Here is a 22,140-nt window from a genome sequence, read left to right as displayed (position 1 = left end):
TCTCTCAAATGGAATTGGGAGGCCACAGAGGAAGTGGGACTTCAGCGTATCTCAACTCAGATGGAGTCTGAGCAGTCACCACCTTATCGTCCTCATGCTGGCATCCAGAACATGTGCACAATGTTCCAGAAACTCAAAATACCTAGTCTCCTACCCAAAAGAACTCGTGGCAGCCTATCCCTTAAGGCTAAATCTTTCCTTTTTGCACCAGAGCCAATCATAATTCTTGCCAAACAACTTTAGCAACCTCGTGGGCTTTTGCCTTGATAAGCCCCTTAATCTTTCTTTTCCCCAGAACACTCTTGGTTTTACCTGATCTCTGTCTCTTGACTTGCAAATCCTAAGACCTCAAGTAGCTTTTTGTTCTTTGCAGCCATCACACTGATTAATGTTCAATAATACTAACCAAATATATCAGCAGATATAGAAAAAATTCATTTAAAAGAATGGCAAAAGGGACTTCCCGTTGTGGCTCAACAGGTCAAGAACATGACTAGTATTCATGAGGATGCATGTTTGATCCCTGGTCTCACTCAGTGGGTTAAGGATCTAGTGTTGCTGAGAGCTCTGGTGTAGGTTGCAGACGTGGCTTGGATCCCATGTTGCAGTGGCCGTGGCTGTCAGCTGCAGCTCTGATTAGGCCCCTAGCCTGGGAACTTCCATATGCCACAGGTGCGGCCCTAAAAAAAAAAAAAAGAAAGAAAAAGAATTGCAAAATATAACAATGTAGATTCTCACATTTTGTTTTCAACTATTTCTCTATTCTTGGACTTGCAGTTTGGTTTCATTTTTTTCCCACAATAAATAACACTTCAAGGAATATTTTTCCATGCTATTTCTCAGCATATAGATGCTTTAATTTTATATGGTAGATTTCTAAAAGTGGCTTCTGAGGACAAGTGACTTTTTAAAAAATTAATACATATTTCCATACTATCCAAAAACTTTAAAGCCACAATGTATAGCTTCTCTGCTAATCTTATCTTACAGAAATTGTTTGTTGCATCATATTGCCAAAGGTAATGATTTGCTACTTTTGAAGACATTGATTTGTAAATATCTTTGTAAATATCAAGGACAGAGAGTCCTCTCCAAAAATTCTCTATTACAGTTTTTGTTTTATATCCAGTGATTCAAGGACCTATAGGAGATTTTTGGTCTGTTTCAGGGAGTTTCTAGTCTTCATGAAATTATGTTGATGATGTGTCTATATGAAGTGATAAAACACTTTATGAGGGTAATTATCAGATGGTCTGAAGGCATATGACTCCCCAAATTAAGAATGGTGAATACAGAGGAAATTATAAAATTATGCAGAAGATAGAATTAAATGGTTGTATTTATAAGCCCTGGAATTTGGCTTTTCTTTTTCTTTTTTTTAAAAAAATTTTTTTTTGTCTTTTTGCCATTTCTTGGGCCACTCTCTCAGCATATGGAGATTCCCAGACAAAGGGTCAAATCAGAGCTGTAGCCACCGGCCTACGCCAGAGCCACAGTAACATCAAATCCGAGCCTTGTCTTTGACCTACATCACAGCTCACTGCAATGCTGGATCCTTAACCCACTGAGCGAAGCCAGGGATCGAAGCCACAACCTCATGGTTCCTAGTTGGATTCGTTAACCACTGAGCCACGACGGGAATTCCTCTTTCTTAATGTAAGTGCCTGACTTCAGCTTTCTCTGCCCAGGCAGTGACTTATAAATAGGCTGTCAGGGATAATCGACAACCATGCATCTAAATAAAGAATAGGCTGCACTTTCCCTCACCAAGGCAACTTTGTTTTAGAGATCTGGTTGATTTCGATAACTCATCATTTGGGTCTTTTACTTTTTCTCTTTCAGCACTTTATTTATTCTTTTTAAGTTTCTGTTATTTATTTATTATTAAAGTATCGTTGATTTAGGGTGTTGTGCCAATCTCTGCTGTACAGCATAGTGACCCAGTCATACATACATTCTTTTTCTCATACTATTTTCCATCATGTTCTATTCCAGAGATTGTATATAGTTCCAGTTGAATGGATTAAGATGTGGTACATATGTACAATTGAATACTATTGAGCCATAAAAAGGACAAAATAATGACATGTACAGCAAGGTGGATGCAACTAGAGATTATCACACTAAGTGAAGTTAAATCAAAAAGAGAAAGATAAATACCATGCGATATCACTTATATGCAGAATCTAAAATATGGCACAAGGAGCCCCCGTCGTGGCTCAGTGGAAATGAATCTCACCAGTATCCATGAGGACACAGGTTTGATCCCTGGCCTTGCTGAGTGGGTTAAGGATCTGACATTGCCATGAGCTGTGGTGTAAGGACGTGGCTTGGATCCCGTGTTGCTGTGGCTGTGGTGGAGGCCGGCAGCTACAGCTCTGATTCCACCCTTAGCCCGGGAACCTCCATATGCCATGGGTACAGGCCTAAAAAGACAAAAAAAAGTTTTTTTAATTAAAAATAAAATATGGCACAAACGAACCTATCTACAAAACAGAAATGGACTCACAGACATAAAGAATAGACTTGTGGTTGCCAAGGGGGAGGGGGGAGGGAGTGGGATGGACAGAAAGTTTGGGGTTGGTAGCTGCAGAGTATTACATTTAGAATGGATAATGAGGCCCTACTGTACAGCACAGAGGACTGTAGCTAATCTTTTGGGATAGAACATGATGGAAGATAATATGAGAAAAACAGTGTGTGTGTATATATATATATATGTATGTGTAACTGGGTCATTTTGCTGTACAGCAGAAATTGGCACAGTGTAAATTGACAATATTTTAATAAAAATACACTAAAAATATTTAAAACAAAATAATTATTGATAGGTGTGTACTTATTGCTATTTTGTTCATAGTTTTAGGATTGCTTTTGTAGTTCATTTTTGGTCCTATCTCCTTTTGTTCTCTCCCCACTTGTGAGTTGATGACTATCTTTGTTGTTGTGTTTGGATTCCTTTGTGTGTGTGTGTGTTTATAGATTTTTGGTTTGTGGTTACCATGAGAAGCTATCTCCCTTTCATCCATCTGAATACTTTAAGTCAGCCGTGTCTTCTGATGCGTTCACACAATTCTGCATTTTAACAGTCTCCATATTTAATTTTTAACATCATATTTTATATCTTTTTGTTTCATGTATCTCTTAACTATTTATTATGATATAGATGACTTTGCTACTTATCTTTTAACTTTCCTAGTAGCTAGCTTTATGGGTGATTGATCTGCTATGTTTACTGTACATTTGCATTTTCCATTGAGATTTTTCCTTCCATACTTCTCATATTTCCAGTTCTGGTCTTTTTTTTGCTTACTCCAGAATTTATAGTTGTTTATATCTGTGCTCCCCCTCAATTTCTTTTGTTTATGGTGTTAGATATAGGTTGAGATTAACATTTCCCCCAAGTTCATCCAGTTGTCCCAGCACCATCTGTTGAAAGAATGTATTCTTTCCCCCACTGAATTGCCTTGGAATTTTTTTGGAAAAATCAAACACGTGGGTATAATCTGTTTCTTGATATCCTATTTTATTCCACTTATCTATTTCTTGATCATTATACCAATACCACATTGTTTTGATTATTCTAGCTTCACAGTAAATTTTTTTTTTTTCTTTTTAGGGCCACACCCACGGCATATGGAAGTTCCCAGGCTAGGGGTCCATTCGGAGCTGCAGCTGCCCTATGCCACAGCCACAGCAGTGCTCTGGGATCCGAGCCATGTCTGCGACCTAGTAGCTCATGGCAGTGTTTATGGGGATCCTTAACCCACTGAGCAAGGCCGGGGATCAAACCTGCATCCTCATGGATGGGCCTTTGTTACCACTGAGCCATGATGAGGACTCCCATGGTAAATTTTGACTTGAGGTCATATAAATCCCCCAGCATTGCTATCTTTTAAAATATTGTCTACGTGGAGTTCCCGTCATGGCGCAGTGGTTAATGAATCCGACTAGGAACCATGAGGTTGTGGGTTCGATCCCTGGCCTTGCTCAGTGGGTTAAGGATCCTGCGTTGCTGTGAGCTACGGTGTAGGTTGCAGATGTGGCTCAGATCCCACGTTGGCTGTGGCTGTGGCTCTGGCGTAGGCCGGTGACTACAGCTCCAATTAGACCCCTAGCCTGGGAACCTCCATATGCTGCGGGAGTGGCCCAAGAAATGGCAAAAAGGCCCCAAAAAATAAATAAATAAAAAATAAAATATTGTCTACGCATTCTAAAACTCCTTTGCATTTCCTTATATGTTTTACAGTCAACTCCACAATTTCTACAAAAATGCCTGTTGGAGAGTTCCCATCATGGCTCAGTGGTTAATGATTCTGACTAGGAACCATGAGCTTGAGGGTTCGATCCCTGGCCTAATTCAGTGGGTTAAGAATCTGGCATTGCCATGAGCTGTGGTGTAGGCCAGCAGCTACAGCTCCAGTTGGACCCCTAGCCTGTGAACCACCATATGCCTTGGGTGCGGCCCTAGAAAAGACAAAAAGACAAAAAAAAAAAAAGAAAGCCTGTTGGGATTTTAATTACCTTCCATTGAATGTACAGATAAATTTGAGCTGACTTCTAAACGTTTTGGGGTCTTTTTTTCCATGATTATGGCCTGTCTTTCCATTTATTTAGGTATTCTCTAGCCTTTCTCAGCAAATTGTATCCTTTTCAGGTAGCAGTCCTGCATGAATTTTGTTAAACTTATTCTTATGTGCTTTAAGTTTTCTAAAAATAGAACTTTTCTCTTTTACATTTCATTTTCACTAGTTTGCTGTGATAGAAAATTTTAATTGGGGGGCATATATTGTCCTTGAAACTGTAAATCCTTCCCACAAAGAAAATTCCAGGCACAGATGTTTTCAATGGCAATTTGACCCAAGAGTTAAGAAAGAGGTAATATGACTCTTAGCAACACCTCTTTCAGAAGACAGAGAAGGAAGGACCACTTTCCATCTCACTTTATGGCATCAACTTAACTGATGCTAAAATCTGAGCACAGTGTCATGAGGAAAAAATTACAGACTGATATCAATAATAAAAATACCCACAAAAATCAAACAATTAGCAAATGGAATTCAGCAGTAAATATCAAGGATAATACATCATGACTAGGTAGGGTATAACGTGTGAATGCAAGGCTGGTATGACAGTCTAAAAGCCATTCAACATGTTAAAAGTGAGAGAAACTGAAAGATCGTGTCAATAGTTGCTTTTTATGTATTTGACAAAATTCAACACTGTTCATGATAAAGCTCTCAAGAAGTTAGGAATGAAACAAAACTTTCAGAGTTCCCTTCGTGGCGCAGTGGTTAACGAATCCGACTAGGAACCATGAGGTTGCGGGTTTGGTCCCTGGCCTTGCTCAGTGGGTTAAGGATCCCGCGTTGCCATGAGCTGTGGTGTAGGTTGCAGACGCGGCTCGAATCTGGCGTTGCTGTGGCTCTGGTGTAGGCCGGCGGCTACAGCTCAGATTCGACCCCTAGCCTGGAAACCTCCATGTGCTGCGGAGCGGCCCAAGAAATGGCAAAAGGATTAAAAAAAAAAAAAAAAAAAGAAAGAAAAAAAAAGAAACAAAACTTTCCCAATCTGATGAAAGATATTTATGGAAATGATCAGCTAACATAAACTGCATAATAAAATACTGAATGCTTTCCCCCTATGGTCAGAAACGAGGTCTGTTCTGAGTGCTTCTTCAGCACTGTCCCAGCCTGTGCAATAAGGCAAATGAAGGACAGTCAAGAAACTGAAAATGAAGAAGGAACTATCTTCACACATCTTGATTGTCTTTATAGAAAACTCTAAGTGATCTATAAAAAAAAGTATCTTCCTAGAACTAAGTGAATATATAGCAAGTATATCAAATACAAGGTCAAAATATAAAAATCCATCTTTTTTTTTTCTTTGTCTTTTTAGGGCTGAACCCACCGCATGTGGAGGTTCCCAGGCTAGGGGTCTAATCGGAGCTGTAGCCACTGGCCTATGCCATAGCCACAGCAACGCAGGATCTGAGCCTCGTTTGCGACCTACACCACAGCTCACAGCAACGCCGGATCCTTAACCCACTGAGCAAGGCCAGGAATCGAAGCCGAAACCTTATGGTTACTAGTAGGGTTCATTAACCACTGAGCCACGACGAGAATTCCCAAAAATCCATCATATTTTAAAGACAAATTGTTTCTCCATAAATCTTTTTTTTTTTTTTTTTTTGGTTTTACCCATGGCATGTGGAAGTTTCTGGGCCAGGGATTAAACCTGTGCCACAGCAGCAACCCAAACTGCTGTAGTGACAACACCAGATCCCTAACCCACTGTGCCACAAGAGAACTCCTATTTCTAGTTTTTTCTTTTTAGGGCTGCACCTGCAGCATATGGAAGTTCCCAGTCTAGGGGTAGAATCGGAGCTGCAGCTGCCAGTCACAGCCACAGCCACAGCCACGTGAGATCTGTGCCACATCTGCAACATACACCACAGCTCATGGCAATGCTAGATCCTTAACCCACTGACTGAGGTCAGGGATCAAACCTGCATCCTCATGGGTACTAGTTGGGTTCATAACCTGCTGAACCACAACGGGAACTCCTCTGTTTCTAGTTTTTAATTACAATTCTAAAATCTTATCAATAAAAGAAAAAGGAAACTATAATACTGCCTCACATATGATTATAAATGGGAACTTATAAATATCACCAAATGGACTTCATAAGTTTGCTAAAAATCACAATATATACAGGAATTGTTTAAAATTTAAGAAATTAATAAAAACAAAATCAATACATCAATCAATTCAAGGTGAAAATATAAGATTATTTCAACAGATAACAAAACAACCTTGGACAAAATTCGGTAGTCAGTACTAAACAAAGCAGATATCCTCTGGTCTCCTACATATATTGAAGGAGATTACTTAGAGGCAAAGAGAATTTATCTCCAAATAAAGTGAACATTATAGTAAATGACTAAATGTTGGGAAATTTCCATGAAATCTGGAGAAATTGATGACTTATCACCATAATATTCAACCTTGTTCTGAAAAGACTATGGCAATAAGAAAAGTAAATAAAGGAGTTCCTGCTGTGGTGCAACAGGATCGGCAACATCTCTGCAGCACCAGATGCAGGTTCAATCCCCAGTCCAGTCCAGTGGTTAAAGGATCCTGTGTTGCTAGCATAGGTTGCAACTGCAGCTTGGATATGATCCCTGGCCTGGGAGCTCCATATGCTGGGGGACAGCCAAAAAAAAAAAAAAAAAAAAACACCAAAAAACAGTGGCTGTTCAGTAGATAGATAGCTTGTGCTATATTTGATGTAGGAGAAAATAATCACATCCATATAGTAAATGAACTATTCAGAATGACATTCACATCAATTAGAAAACAATTATAAGACAGAACAAAAACAACGGACAAAGCCAAGAATAGGAAACTCAAAGTCAAAGGTTCTTGGCCAACAAACATGTTTGAAAAAAATGCTCAACTGAAACTGAAATTTATGAAAATATTTATTAAAACATATCTACTGTGAGGCTATAAGAATACTCAATTTGATAGGAGCCTAAGAGAACAATTTGGCACCATGTAGTAGAATTGGAAGTGCATGTAACCTATGGCCAGTTTAGCAATATACAACATACATAAAGAATACATAATGTATAAGTGATTCTACTCCCACATGCATACAATTAAATTCCAGCTCACACAATCCAGTAATCACAGACAAGTGATCACTGAAGTATATCTGAAATAGTGAAAAAAGGTAGCGGACAGTTTTTTGGTTTTTTTTGTCTTTTCCAGGGCCATACCCGAGGCATATGGAGGTTCCCAGGCTAGGGGTCTAATCAGAGCTGATGCCGCCGGCCTACAGCAGAGCCACAGCAACTCGGGATCTGAGCCACTTCTGCCACCTACACCACAGCTCATGGCAACGCCAGATCCTTAACCCACTGAGCAAGGGCGGGGATCGAACCCACAACCTCATGGTTCCTAGTCGGATTCGTTAAGCACTGCGCCATGACAGGAGCTCCAGTAGTGGACAGTTTTTACAAATTCTTTACATTCATAGGCTCTTCCTCTCACATGAATTTACTATTATCACTAATATATGGGATGTGGATTCACATCCCAAAGATATTAGGCATTGTGAATGGGACTTTCTTAGTAAAGTTGGAGATACAATAGGATAACCAAGTTAAGCAAATTTTCTTTATTGTAGGCCTCTTAAGTCCTTTGATAGTTTCATAATAAAACTTTTTTTTTTCCTTAGAAAGGATTTAGTATTCAGAACTTCATAAGTGTCTGTGACCACAGAACATTTCTCAAGTACCATTAAATACTACTGTTCCTGGACATTCTTTTAGATATCTTGGGTTAAGGCACTGGTTATCTATATGTAATGTTACAGATATGGCACTGCTGTTAATCTCCTTAGGTGTAAAGTTACATAGTGATTATGTAGGAGGCAGCCTTTATTCTTAGGAGTTGCATGATACAGAGAAATATATATATGTGTGTGTGTGTGTATGTGTGTGAAATGTCATGATGTCTATATTTATACTCAAATACTACAGAAAAAAATGTCAAAAATTATATAGAAGAAACCAGGTATGACAATGTATTATTGACCACTGAATCTACAGAGGGCATACCAGTGTGCATTGTACTATTTGTACTTTATTGTACTATTGTACTATATTGTACTTTTATTTTTTTCCTAAATGAACAATGCCTTTTTCATTGTTAATTTCTAATTTGTCATGAATTTGGGGCAAAGCAGACTGTAACATGTCTGCTTTATGAATTATAAAAAGTATCACAGCTCTTCCTGATCCTTCAGAAGCTTTACTCTTATAATCTCCATATCCATCAACTCTAGAGATTTTTTTTTTAGGGCCGCCCCAACAGCATGTGGAGGTTCCCAGGCAAGGGGTCTAATTGGAGCTGGAGCCACCAGCCTACGCCACAGCAACACGGGATCCAAGCCACATCTGCAGCCTACAGCACAGCTCATGGCAATGCTGGATCCTTAACCCACTGAGCAAGGCCAAGGATTGAACCCACATCCTCATGGATACTAGTCAGATTTGTTTCTGCTGAGCCATGATGGGAACTCCTTTTTTTTTTTTTTTTTTTTGAGATTTCTTTCTCACGTTAGTTTTCAGAAATGACTTCTGAATTTTTGAAAGTTTATTTTACTAGATTTCATCCATAATTAACGGTAATTTAAACAAAATGAAAGGTAGTGGACAGTTTTTACAAATTTGGGTCTTCTCGCATGAATTTACTAATAGTACTACTACTACTAATAAAATAATACTTATTGAACAATTCTCTTCTAAAGGTTTTGGTTTTCCATTAACATTTTATCCTTTAAGAAAGTATTATCGGGGGAGTTCCCATTGTGGTTCAGCAGGTTAAGAACCCGACTATTATACATAAGGATGTGGGTTTGATCCTTGGTCTCACTCAGTGGGATCCAGTGTTGCTGCAAGCTGTGGTGTAGTTCGAAGATGTGGCTTGGATCTGGTATTGCTGTGGCTATGGCATAGTCTAGCAGCAGCTGCAGCTCTGATTTGACTCCTAGCCTGAGAACTTCCATATGCTGCAGGCATGGTCTTAAAAAGAAAAAAAAAAAAAAAGTATTATTAGGTAAGTACTATCATCATCACTTTAAAACTGAGGCACAGAGGGGAGAAGTGTCTTGCTAATACCACACAGGCAGGGGTGGAATTATAAGAATTATAGTAAAGATGTGCCATGGCTAAAGATCTACCACATCCATCACATTAACAGAATTATCTTCTGTTACAATGCTGTCTATATAAAGTATGGTCCTATGTACTGATTATGGTCCACAGATGGTTTTCTTCTGGTACAAACACTGAGAGCAAACATTTAGAAACATTTATTGAAATATTAGAGTTGATGTAGGTCTATTAAATCCAGTAATTTTAAAAGCAGGGCTTTTGCATCTGTTTTTCTTTCATTTTCCTAGCAATAACATTTCATCGCATCTTGTAAAAGTACCGATCAACCAACAATTTTGGGGTGGGGGGAGAAGCAGGCACCCTTCATCTTGGTTTGAGATGCACTACAACAGTATCATTCTTTAACCAGGACTGGGTGATGCTATAATTTTTCAACTCTTTTAAGTCAATATATATAATATAAAACTATTTCTGTTAAGTTTTGAGCATGAAGTAAAAGTGGTTCCCTCATGTCCCCTAACAAGTAAAAACTTTCTTAAATTATGAATTCTCTATCGTTATAAAAGGCATTTTCTAAAGGCCACTGTATCCTCTTTACATTAGGCATAGAGTTACCTCATTAATATGGTTTCTCTGATGTAAAGTGAGTTGATCACTACGAATAAAGGCTCTCCCACATTCTTTACATTTATAGGGCCTCTCACCAGTATGAATTCTGTGATGTCGTGTAAGTTCTGACTTAACACTAAAAGCCTTCTCACATTCTTGACATTTATAGGGTTTCTCACCAGTGTGAACTGTGTGATGTCGAGTAAGTTCTGCCTGAAGACGAAAGGCATCCCCACATTCTTTGCACCCATAAGGTTTCTCACCAGTATGAAGTCTAAAATGTTGAGTCAGGTGATACCTGCGACTAAAAGTCTTTCCACATTCCTTACATTCATACGGAATCTCACCAGTGTGAATTCTTTGATGTAAGGTAAGTTGATAACTACAAATAAAAGCCTCCCCACATTCATTACATCTGTAGGGTTTCTCACCAGTATGGATTCTGTGATGTTGAGTGAGATGATAGTGACGACTAAAGGTTTTCCCACACTCTTTACATTCATAGGGTTTCTCACCAGTATGAATTCTGTGATGCTGAGTAAGATGATTGCTACGAATAAAGGCTTTCCCACATTCCTGACATTTATAGGGCTTTTCGCCAGTATGAATTCTGCGATGCTGAGTAAGTTCTGTTTGAAAGCGAAAGACCTTCCCACATTCTTTACATAAATAGGGTTTTTCACCAGTATGAATTTTATAATGTTGAGTAAGATTGTAGCGGCGACTAAAAATCTTCCCACATTCCTTGCATTCATAGGTATTCTCATTGGTGTGAATTCGCTGGTGTGAAATAAGTTGATTGCTACGAATAAAGGCCTTTCCACATTCCTTACATTCATATGGTTTCTCACAAGTATGAATTCTGTGATGTCGGGTAAGTTCTGCTTGAAGACGAAAAGCCTTCCCACATTCTTTACATCCATAGGGTTTCTCACCAGTATGAATTCTATAATGTTGAGTAAGATGGTAGCGACTACTGAAGGTTTTCCCACACTCCTTACATTCATAGGGAATCTCACCAGTATGAGCTCTCAGATGTAAAGTAAGTTGATAGCCACAAATAAAGGCCTTCCCACATTCCTTACATTCATAGGGTTTCTCTCCAGTATGAATTCTACAGTGACGAGTAAGTTCTGTTTGGAGACGAAAGGCTTTTCCACATTCTTTACATTCATAGGGTTTCTCACCAGTATGAATTCTATGATGTCTAGTAAGTTCTGCGTGAAAACTAAATGACTTACCACATTCTTTACATTCATAAGGTTTGTCACCAGTATGAATTTTCTGATGTTGAACAAGGTATGAGCCATGACTGAAGGCTTTCCCACAGTCATTACATTTATAGGGTTTTACACCAGAATGAATTTTCTGATGTTGACTAATATGCCGTTGTACCCTAAAGGTCTTTCCACAAATCTTACATTTGTAAGGCCTCTCACCTGTATGAATTCTTTGATGTTCAGTGAGTTGATAATGAAGTCTAAAGGTCTTCCCACAGTCTTTACATTCATAAGGTCTCTTGCCAGCATGAATTGTCTGATGTACTTTAAGGTCTCGAACACGACTAAAGGCCTTTCCACATTCCTTACACGCATAGGGTTTCACACCAGAATGTATTCTCTTATGTTCAGTAAGGTGATAATGAAGTCTAAAGGTCTTCCCACAGTTGTTACATTCATAGGGTCTCTCCCCAGCATGAATTGTCTGATGTACTCTAAGGTCCCCTACACGACAAAAGGCCTTTCCACATTCCTTACATTTATAGGGTCTCTCACCAGTATGAATTCTTAGATGTTGAATAAGGTATGACTGTTGTCTAAAAGCCTTCCTACATTCCTTACATTCATATGATTTCTCTATAGCATGAATTTTCTGATGTAGAGGAAGAGATATATGTTTTTGGATTATCATTTGATGGGCGCATTTCATCTGATGTCCTTCTTGCCTTCCGAACTCATGTTTACACTGCATGTCATTTCTGAAAATGGTGTCTTCATGGATGTAAGTTTTGCTTTTGTTCACTATCTTCAACTGAGATAAATATATTTCACAAATATCCTTTTCTGGAAATAACTTATTGGTGACATACTTAGACTCCAAATCTGAAAGATAAGCAAAAAGGAAACAAATGTTGTCATTTTTCTATGTAGAGGGTGGAATAAGGGATTGCATCTCCTAGTCAAAATAAAAGACAGACTAAAACCGAAACACATTAGACGTAAAGGTTTAGGAGTTCCCGTCGTGGCTCAGTGGCTAACGAATCCAACTAGGAACCATGAGGTTGCAGGTTTGATCCCTGGCCTCGCTCAGTGGGTTAAGGATCTGGTGTTGCCATGAGCCTGTGGTGTAGGTTGCAGATGTGGCTCGGATCCCGCGTTGCCATGAGCTGTGGCGTAGGCTGGTGGCTACAGCTCCGATTGGACCCCTAGCCTAGGAACCTCCATATGCCTGGGTGCAGCCCTAGAAAAAGGCAAAAAGACAAAAAAAAAAAAAAGTAAAGGTTTAGAGCAGGGGTCAGCAAACTTTTCTGTAAAGAGCCAGAGAATAAAAATTTTAGCTTTTGTAAAACATGTGGTCTTTGTCACAATTATTCAGCTCTGCTGTTATAGCTCAAAGGCAGACACTGATAGTATGGAATTGAATAATTGTAGCTATGTTGTAATACCACTTTATTTATGGAAACTTTGAATTTCATAAAATTTTTATGTCACAAAATATTCATTTTTCGATTTTTTTTTCAACCACAAAAATGTAAAATCCAGGGTTAGCCTGTGAGCCATACAAAACAGATGATAGGCAATAAGGTCCTCCAGCTTTAGTTTGCTGGATCCTGACTTAGAGAACTCTAAATTGTTGTAGTTCAATCTGAATCAAGGAAAAGACATCAGAAAATATGTCTCTAAAAGAGGATAAAATAAGTGACCAAAGGAACAAGTTAAGGCAGTGCCTTCCTACTTGGGATGGATGTACTGCTCTGCAGGCAGCAACCCAGACAAATGGAATCAAAATCTGTAAGAACAAATCCTGAATGTCTACACTTTTTATATTTTTCATCAGATGATTCTGAGGCAGACCATTTTGAGAATCTGTTGATTGTTTTCCCAAATGTTTCTCCTTACTCTTAGAAAAAAATTACCAAAGATAAAGATGTTACCACCCATATTGCCTTGCTTATCTGTACCAGTGTCTCCTTTGCTAAAACACCACCACCTCCATGACGGTAGGAACCTATATCAATAGGACCCAGACTCGAACACAGTGCTGATTTCAAGTAAATAGGAAACAGGTGTTGAGTAAAATAATTTTAGACAATGGAGAAATAAATAGAAGTGTAACTATAAAGAAGGACTTGGAAACATAGGTAAAATGGTTCTCACTGGGGAAGACAGAGGGCAGTTTCCTCTTTGAAATGGGAGGGAAACAGAAAAGAAACAAGGAGATGCCAAGTGGCGGTAAAGATGAACTGCCTTTGCGAGCTCATGTTGAGAGGATTCTGATGTTTTCTCAGATGTCAGGCCTTTTCTCCACAGGCCATGGGCCCTCCAAAGGAGCTTTCCGAACATCTCAGGGGCGAGCCTCTCCCTGACCAGAGAGGGCTGTAACCTGTGAGGGCATCCCTCTTGTCTAATTTGCCATCACTCACCTGTGTACCAATTTCTTGTTCCTTCTCTCATTACCACCCAGGGCTCTTTCTCTTGCTCCAGCAAAGTAATCACGTCTGGCTTAGGAGTGGAACATCCTGCTCACAGGAAAGAAATGCCACATGATTTTGAACAAACAAAAAACTCTGAGTTCAAAATGACTTAATTTATACTTGGTTATGTTTATATTAAACTGCAGGTCAAAATTATATTTGATAAAATGAAAAAGGCTATTGAAGAATATTGTCATTTAGATGGACTCAGATCATAGGACTAAAGAGACCAGACAGGGGAGAGAAAAGTCTGGCTCTGCTGCTTGCATTTTTTCTCTTTTTTTAGGGCTGCACCCACAGCATACAGAAGTTCCCAGGCTAGGGGTCAAATTGGAGCTAAAGCTGCCTGTTTACACCAAAGCCACAGCAACGTTGTGATCTATACCACAGCTCATGGCAACACCAGATCCTTAACCCACTGATCAAGGCCAGGGATCGAAACCAAGTCCTCGTGGATCCTAGTTAGGTTCTTTACCTCTGAGCCATGACAGGAACTCCTGGTTCTGCTTTTAAAGGCAGTTTAGAGAGGGGTTGAGAACTCAGACTCTGGAGCACTATGGTCTGGGTTCAGATCCTCTGGAACCTACTAGCTCTTCCTTTTTTCATGTGTTAGGCTTTTATCAAGTGGAAATGGGGCTAATATTAACTACTTCATAGGGCTTTTGGGAGAATTAAATGGATTAATATATCTAAGAGTTTACAAGGATGCCTAGCATGTGGTATTACTGTTATTATTTTATTAAAAGAAAAATACTGTTTCCTAAAACACTTCCAAATTCTTCCTCAGAATTCTTTCAACAGAAAATATAAGATTCACAGACCAGACATTTCAGCCACAAAGAAGGTTAAAGAGTATATGTCTCTTATAGGATGGGATGTGTTTGCTTGAATTTTAAGTGGATACTGTTAATTCATCTACCACTGTATAAACTGTACAGGTTCATTTGATGGTAACAAAAACCCAGAACCCTGAGACTAGATGATCTCTGTGCAGGTAGGCCAGACCTGAACACAGAGCAGTTACAAGAATTCCAAGTATACATATTATATGACACCTGGCTCCTCTGAAAAAGTTGTACAACTCAAACATGGGAATCATTTAGAAAAACAGGCATCTGTCGGAAGGGCCAGAGGGAGGAGGGAAGGTCATAAATGATGGGGAGGGTGGGCTGAACCACGTGCCCATTTCCAACCCAATACTGCGCAAACCACTTCTTTTGAAATAGGAGACAGACATTCAGCTGGTGTCTTAAAAGAGCTCTGAAATTTAACAATGGAGAAAACAGGTACTCCAGAAACCAGATTTAAGTGATTTGCAGATATCCTTACCCAATGAGACCAAGTTTCTGTAGTTCTCCAGCATCACATCCCTGAACAAGGCCCTCTGATCCAGGTCCAGGCACTCCCACTCCTCCTGGGAGAGGTCTATGGCCACGTCCGTGAATGACAAGGACATCTAAAATGACAGACTCATGTATTACAAACATAGTTTTAAATGTATTTCAAGATGGAAAACTGCTTTGCAGGAAAGAGGAAACAGTACAGCAAGCGGTAAACTGGGGTTCAAGCCCATTACACACAGGGAAGAAACAGAAACTCAGTTATTTCTAGAGTAGAGTGGCAGAGTTCCCTTGTGGCTCAGTGGGTTAAGTACCCAGCATTCTCACTGCTACAGCTTGGGTCCCTACTCTGGTGGGGTTTGGTGCATGCGTGGCCAAAAGGAAAAAAAAAAAGATTAAAGTGGAATGGCTCTATGTTCCCCACCCCAGTGGCATATGGAAGTTCCCAGGCCAGGGATGGAACCTGTGCCACAGCAGCGACCTGAGCCACTGCAGTGACAACACCAGATCCTTAACCCACTGAGACACAAGGGAAATCCTATGTGCTTTCAAACAACACTGTTAGTACAAGGATACCCTTGGTATAGGAAATGTCCTGTACACCATGGGGAAAATGCATGAATAGAATAATCAAAGTTTCCCAATGAAATGAAATCACATAAATAAGTACACTGCCTATTATGTGCCTGCATTTTAAGTTCTGAATAGATGTGAATTCTGTTCTCTCTTCCCTTCAAGGAATTTGTAAAAAAAAAAAAAAAGTAATGAATTGTTTTTCTCGAACGTACTCTACAATCTCTATCTTAGAAAATAGGACTTGATTGACATTTGATTTAATCAAAATTCAGGTTCATTACACAAGACAATGTCATAAGCAGTTTTCCTTGTCATAACAAATGACAAACTCTTTAGTTCATTTATGTACTGTCTGGCTCATCATGCATCTTGTAGCTCTATCAGACCTGTCCTTCTGTCATCCTTAGGCATTTCGGGGGGATGAGACATCTGAGGTCTTCCCCAGTTCCCACAGCTTTCTTCATTCCCCCTGAGCGGTCCAGCGGATCCTTCAGGAGCCCTCGTCTTGCTCCGGAGCTGGAGGATGCCGCTGTGGGACGATCCGCGACACACAGACATCACTAGAGACCAGCACCCCTTTCTCAACCACGAAATTGACTTCTGTCCTATTGTTCATCCCTCAGGGGACCCCTGGATGGATCCCTGAAATCCCCACATGAAGGCCTCAGCTGCACTCCAGTCTGCTCCTACCCGTCTCTCCAGATGGGAGCTCTTGCCACGTGCCGAACGCTCCACACTGAATTCCACCTTCTCAGCAAAACTCGGGTCTGTGGAGTCTAAATGGGTCATCATCTCTGTGTCACGGAAGCATGACTCTAACAAGGGACGTTCAAGTGCCTTCCTCAAGCACCTTCACCCTTCCCTGCTCCATCATGCTCCTGAGAGAGTCGGGGGCACTTGGAGAGGTGAACACAGGTGGGAGGCAAGCCGGGTAAACAGGAGGCCACTCGGTTGTGTGGCACCATCCTTCACTGTGATCGGAGTAACTCCCAGCAGCTTTAGCAACAGGGTTGCCTCAGGAAGGAAGTCTCAGGATAATAAGAAGGATCACATGCATTCAAAACCACAAGACTTCGAGGAGGAGCGGCGTGAACTTACATGGGCCATGGTTCTGGAGCTGCAAGAACTTGTTAGTGCTCTTTGGGCTTCCTCCGCTGGAAAAGCTCAGAGTCCGGAGAGGCCAGGGCTGAGGGAGGAACATGAGGCTTTGAGACCATGCGGGTCTCAAATCTCTAAAGGACTTGAGTTACTACCATCCTGTTTTGCCTTCTTCCTACTTTCATCTCCACATATGGTGCCCCACATGCAAATCAAGAGAGACATGAGGGAAGCGCGGGTGAAGCCAAACCCTCTCTGTGCCACAGTGAACCACCTGCACAAGTGCGGATATCAAGCAGTGGCCTCCTGTGTGAGGCCAGACACGCACCCTGCAGAAGGGTCTCTAGCCCGCCTCAACTTCTGCAGCAGTACCCCTCGTCTCCCTTTGAATCTAACATTATTAGAATAGGAAGTTGTGCTATCCAAAATGATCGCCACCTAGAGGTGTTTAAATCAAAGTTTAAATTAAGTAAAATTAAATGAATGTAAAAGTTCTGTTACTCAGGTGCACCAGCCACATTTCAGGTGCTCAACAGCCTCATGTGGAGGCTGCAAATGGAGAATGCAAATATAATGGAGAATGCAAACATAAAGTATATCCGTCACCAAAGAGCGTTCTGCTGGACAGAGGTGGAATGACACATACAGCATAAAATCCCCTTCTCACCACAGAGTTCCCCTGGATGCAGAATAATTTGATCAAAACCTGACAGAGTTAGCTAGAGAAAGAATATCTCCTTCCTATGAATTCCCAAGGCATGTGACCTGAATTTCCCTAGTAGCTTTTACTGCCTCTTCTCTCATGCTTATTCAGTCCATTTTGACTTTATATCATTTGCTGTATTACAGGAGACTTACGGGAGTAACTGTGTTTTCAGGGCTTGTAGTCCTCTAATTACTATCATTAGATTCAGCATAGTTTGAGCCCGTGTGACTGAGACTTGACTAATATTCCATTTTAGGCAGATTTTCTTAGGAAATGGCTATAAAAGCAAACTAAGATACATGCAGAAGATGTTTATCACATAACAACTTAGAATAACCAACTGTTAATATTATAAATGGCTATAGGAGTCGACAAGTTAAATTAAGGTCAGTTATGATGGCATACTAAGGCCTCATTAATACTGATGACATTGGTCCGTATTTATAGTCGAAGAAAGACATTCCTAAGGAATGACTGACTGATACAGGCAAATTAAAGATGTAAAATTATGGGAGGAATGATAATGTAATTAATAACACAGACTCTGCTGTCAGATTTCCAAAATGCGAATTCTAGTCTAACAGCTACCAACTTCTCAGTCAGTTTATTGGTAAAGTAGGATAAGAAAACCACTGTGTCCTACAGTTGTCATGAAGATTGGGATGTTACATAGACACCATTTAATGACATTATAATTACGAAATAAAAGTTAGTATTATTATGTAATGTACTTCATTCTACTGTTATTAGATGAAATTCTTTGCTACTTTTTTTTTGCTTTTGGGGGCCATTCCTGCAGCACATGGAGGTTCCCAGGCTAGGGGTTGAATTGGAGCTGCAGCTGCCGCCACAGCCACAGCAATGCAGGATCTAAGCTGTGTCTTTGACCCACACCAAAGCTCACTGCAATGCAGGATCCTTAACCCACTGAGCGAGACCAGGGATCAGCCCGCATCCTCATGGATACATCCACTCAGCCACAATGGGAACTCCCTACTTTCTTTTTTCATAGTAAAATTTGAGTCTCATGCCCACTCTTTTTTATAATGACACTGCACATATTTTAAAGCCAAGGCTAGGAAGTGAAATTAGCTAACGATACTAACAAAACAGATTTTCAGAAAGCTAACCAAGAAATCTCTCCTTGTACTTGCAGCTATAAAGAGGAGACACATTCTTTGACATAAACCTAAGAAAAAGAATGTAATAAGACATTAAATGCAGTACTGGAGGTTCAGTCTTTTCCTTCTGTCTTATGTAAAGATTCACATGAATATTTATAGTTATTACATCTTATTTTGTTTCCTGCTATTATAAATCTGTCTTCCAAAATGTTATTTGCATTAAAAGATACTTGGACAGGAGAAGTGATTGCCATGTCCTGTGAAAACAAACTTAAAAATCTAAAAAAAAGTATAATCCTGAAAGGCTACCTTATTTGATAAATTGTGCTATCTGAATTGCTCTTAATTAATTTAGGTAACACTAAACTTTGGGAATTTGGTGCTGTAAGTACTTGGAAAGTTTATCAAACTAGAGGGGGTCACTGGCACTTTCCTCTTCTTCCTATATTCATGGAGGTAAAAGAAACCTATGGTTTGGATTCATAGAGTTACGTTTTCTAATAGGAGTTGAGGAGTCTGTGTCCTTTGAATGTTCAAGTAGAACAGTTTCTATTCTACACACAAACACATACACACCACACATATACAGGTGCAGAAAAATGTGCTAAAATAAGCCTCCCCAAATATTACTGGTGATGCTATTTTAACTTTCTTTTTTATAAGTCCCTCATGACCTTCTTAGCACAGTGGGCAGTGCATCAATCTCATATAAGTCTCTCATGTAATATAACTGAATAACATTGTTTTTTTCAAAAAGCAAGCATTAATTCCATAATCTTATGTATACAATCTATACCCAATTTTTTTTTAAATCTTAGAAGCAATTCTGTTTGACATGTGTGGGAATAGTAAGGGAATCAGTGTGACCATTGTAAATAAAGCCTACCAATTCCTGAACATTCTTCATTACAATAAGATCTTTTTACTGACAAGTTCTTCTCTGAATGGACATGTCAGGTGAGGGGAGTGTGTAGACTAAATAAGAAAATATGGGCAAAACAGAACAGGTTTTGGTTCTCTTTCTCCACTGAATAATCTATTGAAATATTGCTTTGGGAGTTTCCGCTGTGGTGCAGTGGGTTAAGAATCAAACTGCAGCAACTCGGGTCGCTGCGTTGGCGGCACAGGTTCCCTCCTCAGCCCAGCACAGTGAGTTAAGGGATCCTGCATTGCCAGAGGTGTGGCAGTGGTGCCAGTTGCAGCTGGGATTCAGTCCCTGGCCTAGGAACTTCCATATGCTGCGGGATCGGCCATAAAAAAATACATATCACTGGATATAACCCTTGTAAAATGTCTCTGAATCTCAATAATAATAAATGGCACTCATAAAATTTGAGCATTATTGTTCATCACAATGACTATTTCTTTACTCATATTGTTCATTTTTCTTTTGACAACCTTTGTTTTTTCTTTTTTCTTTTTTAAGAGCACACCCATGGCACTGGACACTTCAGAAAAAGAAATGCAAATATTTCCATGTACTAAAAACAAAAATGCATTTATGAACAAAGAGGAAGTAGAAACTCACCTGATCTGTACTTTTAAATGTGCAACAATTTTCCCTTTCTCCCCAGGATCCCCTTGTGAAGAATGGCAGAACAGGAGAAGAAGGAAATCGGGAGACACCAGGCCTTTCTTAGAGCTGAGACAGAGAAGGGACCCTCTAGGGCCACATCAGCACTCACCTCACACATACGACCGGATGAGAGAGGGAGGCTGGAACTTGTCTTTGAAATCACAGCAGCTTCCTAGAATCCGAGGTATGGGAATGCTGCGGTTCCTGAAAAATGTAGCAGCAACCACAGCGCCTGAAGTAGGAACGCTTCCCATCATTTCATCCCAGGAATCTGTCTCCGAGACAATTCTAGCTTCAATAGCCCCATCCTTTGTCCAGGACTGTGCCTTCTTGCTGGGAAACTTCCTCCTTGGGCCTTCATCTTATTGGACTTTCCTCTTGAGGACAGCTCTGTGCCGACACCCAGGGCTGTGAGGGGAGGGAGGGGAAAGCTGCAGGAGTGTGGGTCCGTGACGCTCACCACTGAGCCAAGCACCAGTATCAGACAACCGCGCACGCCGACAGGAGCCCCGACTCGGTCCTGCTAAGTGTGGATGTGCGGGCGCGCGCAAACACACACACGCACTACACACAACCTGTCACACTCAGACACACGATCCTCCTCTGCTCCTCCAGCCCCCACAGGCCCGAGGCTGCAAACACAATGGGCCCGGGGCTCCACACTTTGGGGGCAGCTCCACTCCCACCCCTACCCCAGGTGAGTCCTGCTCCGCCTCGCCTGGCTCCCACTTCTCCCCAGGCTTCCATTAACTCACCTGCGGTGGCTGAGCCACCCAGAACGCACGGTTGAGGGCCCTCAGGGTCCAAGTTTACGCCTCCCCTGGGGCTTCTGGGAAATGTAGTCCACAGCCGGAAGGAGATGTGCTCGGGCTTTGAGTGCGCAGGCGCATGTGCGCCGCGCGGATCTGGCGTCTCTGGTCGGCCCGCGGAGATGGCTGACCAGCGCTGTAAGCCGAGCGACCTCCAGACGGGAGCGGTCCGGCAGGTGCGAGCCTCTCGGGACCCTCAGAGTGCTGCGCCGCCGAGTGCAGCCGTGGGTGCAGCCCTGAGGCCAAGCGCGTAGGGACGGATTCTGTCGGTTTCTTCCCTGAGGTAGTCCGGGAGCCTGGTGCACAGGTGTGTGGCCCATCGTACCTGGCTTCGTGAGCCTGTGTGTGTGTGTGTGTGTGTGCCCCGCTGTGAGGGCTTCGGCACCTACTGCGCGTCTGGTTGAGAGTGAGCTGTGTCCCTGCGTGTAACTCTTTGGGGAAGGGACGGTGTGCGCCTGAAGCGGCATTCGAGTGTGATTCGTACCTGAGCACGGCGGGGAGTGGCGCGGCAGGGACTGTGGGCGTGCGGGGCTGTGACCGGGTGATGTATGTGTGTGCGTGTGTGTGTGTGTGTGTGTGAGGGGCTGGGTGTGCGGGGCGCTGTGTGACTGCGGCAGTTGAGTGGCGGGTGCAAGCGGGGCCATGTGAAACGTGGGTGTGTGATCTACATATGTGCAGACTGGGTGTGTGTGACCGTGTGCAGCCACAGACAGATTATAAAGACAATATGTTGCATCTTCTTGCAGCATCAGCTGTTATTTCAAGATTTGGAGCGAAGATTTGCAGTTTATCTGTTGAATAATTTTGCCTTTTTGTATAGAATCACATGAAGTTTTTTCACAGACAAAAACGCAAACTGTGGGAACTTCTAAAAAATTTTTTAAAATTATTATCTTTTCATCATAGCCAGTTTACAGTGTTCT

At 41.1% G+C, this 22,140-nt stretch overlaps 1 protein-coding gene and 1 long non-coding RNA gene across 5 annotated transcripts in view; one reads left to right on the top strand and one right to left on the bottom strand.

The window, feature by feature from the left end:
• LOC125132051 (uncharacterized) overlaps nucleotides 1-22,140 on the top strand; it is a 115,904-nt gene that overhangs the window by 86,335 nt on the left and 7,429 nt on the right. For all 3 annotated transcript variants that reach the window (XR_007136125.1, XR_007136124.1, XR_007136123.1), the window contains exon 4: nucleotides 20,407-21,524. This is a non-coding gene — a long non-coding RNA (uncharacterized LOC125132051). The remainder of the gene's footprint in view (nucleotides 1-20,406; nucleotides 21,525-22,140) is intronic.
• LOC125132049 (zinc finger protein 546) lies at nucleotides 9,868-20,623 on the bottom strand. 2 transcript variants are annotated; one of them, XM_047788835.1, is made up of 5 exons: nucleotides 20,518-20,623; nucleotides 17,003-17,090; nucleotides 15,318-15,444; nucleotides 13,938-14,033; nucleotides 9,868-12,396 (listed from the first exon to the last, which is right to left on the bottom strand). In XM_047788835.1, exons 2-5 carry the CDS (start codon nucleotides 17,009-17,011, stop codon nucleotides 10,280-10,282), a joined length of 2,349 nt encoding a protein of 782 aa, XP_047644791.1. In that variant the 5' UTR covers nucleotides 17,012-17,090; nucleotides 20,518-20,623; the 3' UTR covers nucleotides 9,868-10,279. The 2 variants fall into 2 exon arrangements, with proteins under 2 accessions (XP_047644791.1, XP_047644792.1); XM_047788836.1 differs by lacking the exon at nucleotides 17,003-17,090 and having other exon boundaries at nucleotides 20,518-20,571.

The sequence above is a fragment of the Phacochoerus africanus genome, chromosome 8 (genome assembly GCF_016906955.1).
Source record: "Phacochoerus africanus isolate WHEZ1 chromosome 8, ROS_Pafr_v1, whole genome shotgun sequence".
In the NCBI taxonomy this organism is placed as follows: Eukaryota; Metazoa; Chordata; class Mammalia; order Artiodactyla; family Suidae; genus Phacochoerus; species Phacochoerus africanus.
Note: the sequence above shows the minus strand (reverse complement) of the source record. Positions and strands in the feature narration are given on the sequence as shown.

Excerpts from the sequence above, each read along its gene's own strand:
- LOC125132049 (XM_047788835.1), bottom strand. Across the intron at positions 14,034-15,317 it reads CAGAAACTTGGTCTCATTGG|GATGTTCCACTCCTAAGCCA; the intron begins GTAAGGATATCT and ends TCCTGTGAGCAG. Across the intron at positions 12,397-13,937 it reads AACAAGAAATTGGTACACAG|ATTTGGAGTCTAAGTATGTC; the intron begins GTGAGTGATGGC and ends CTTATCTTTCAG.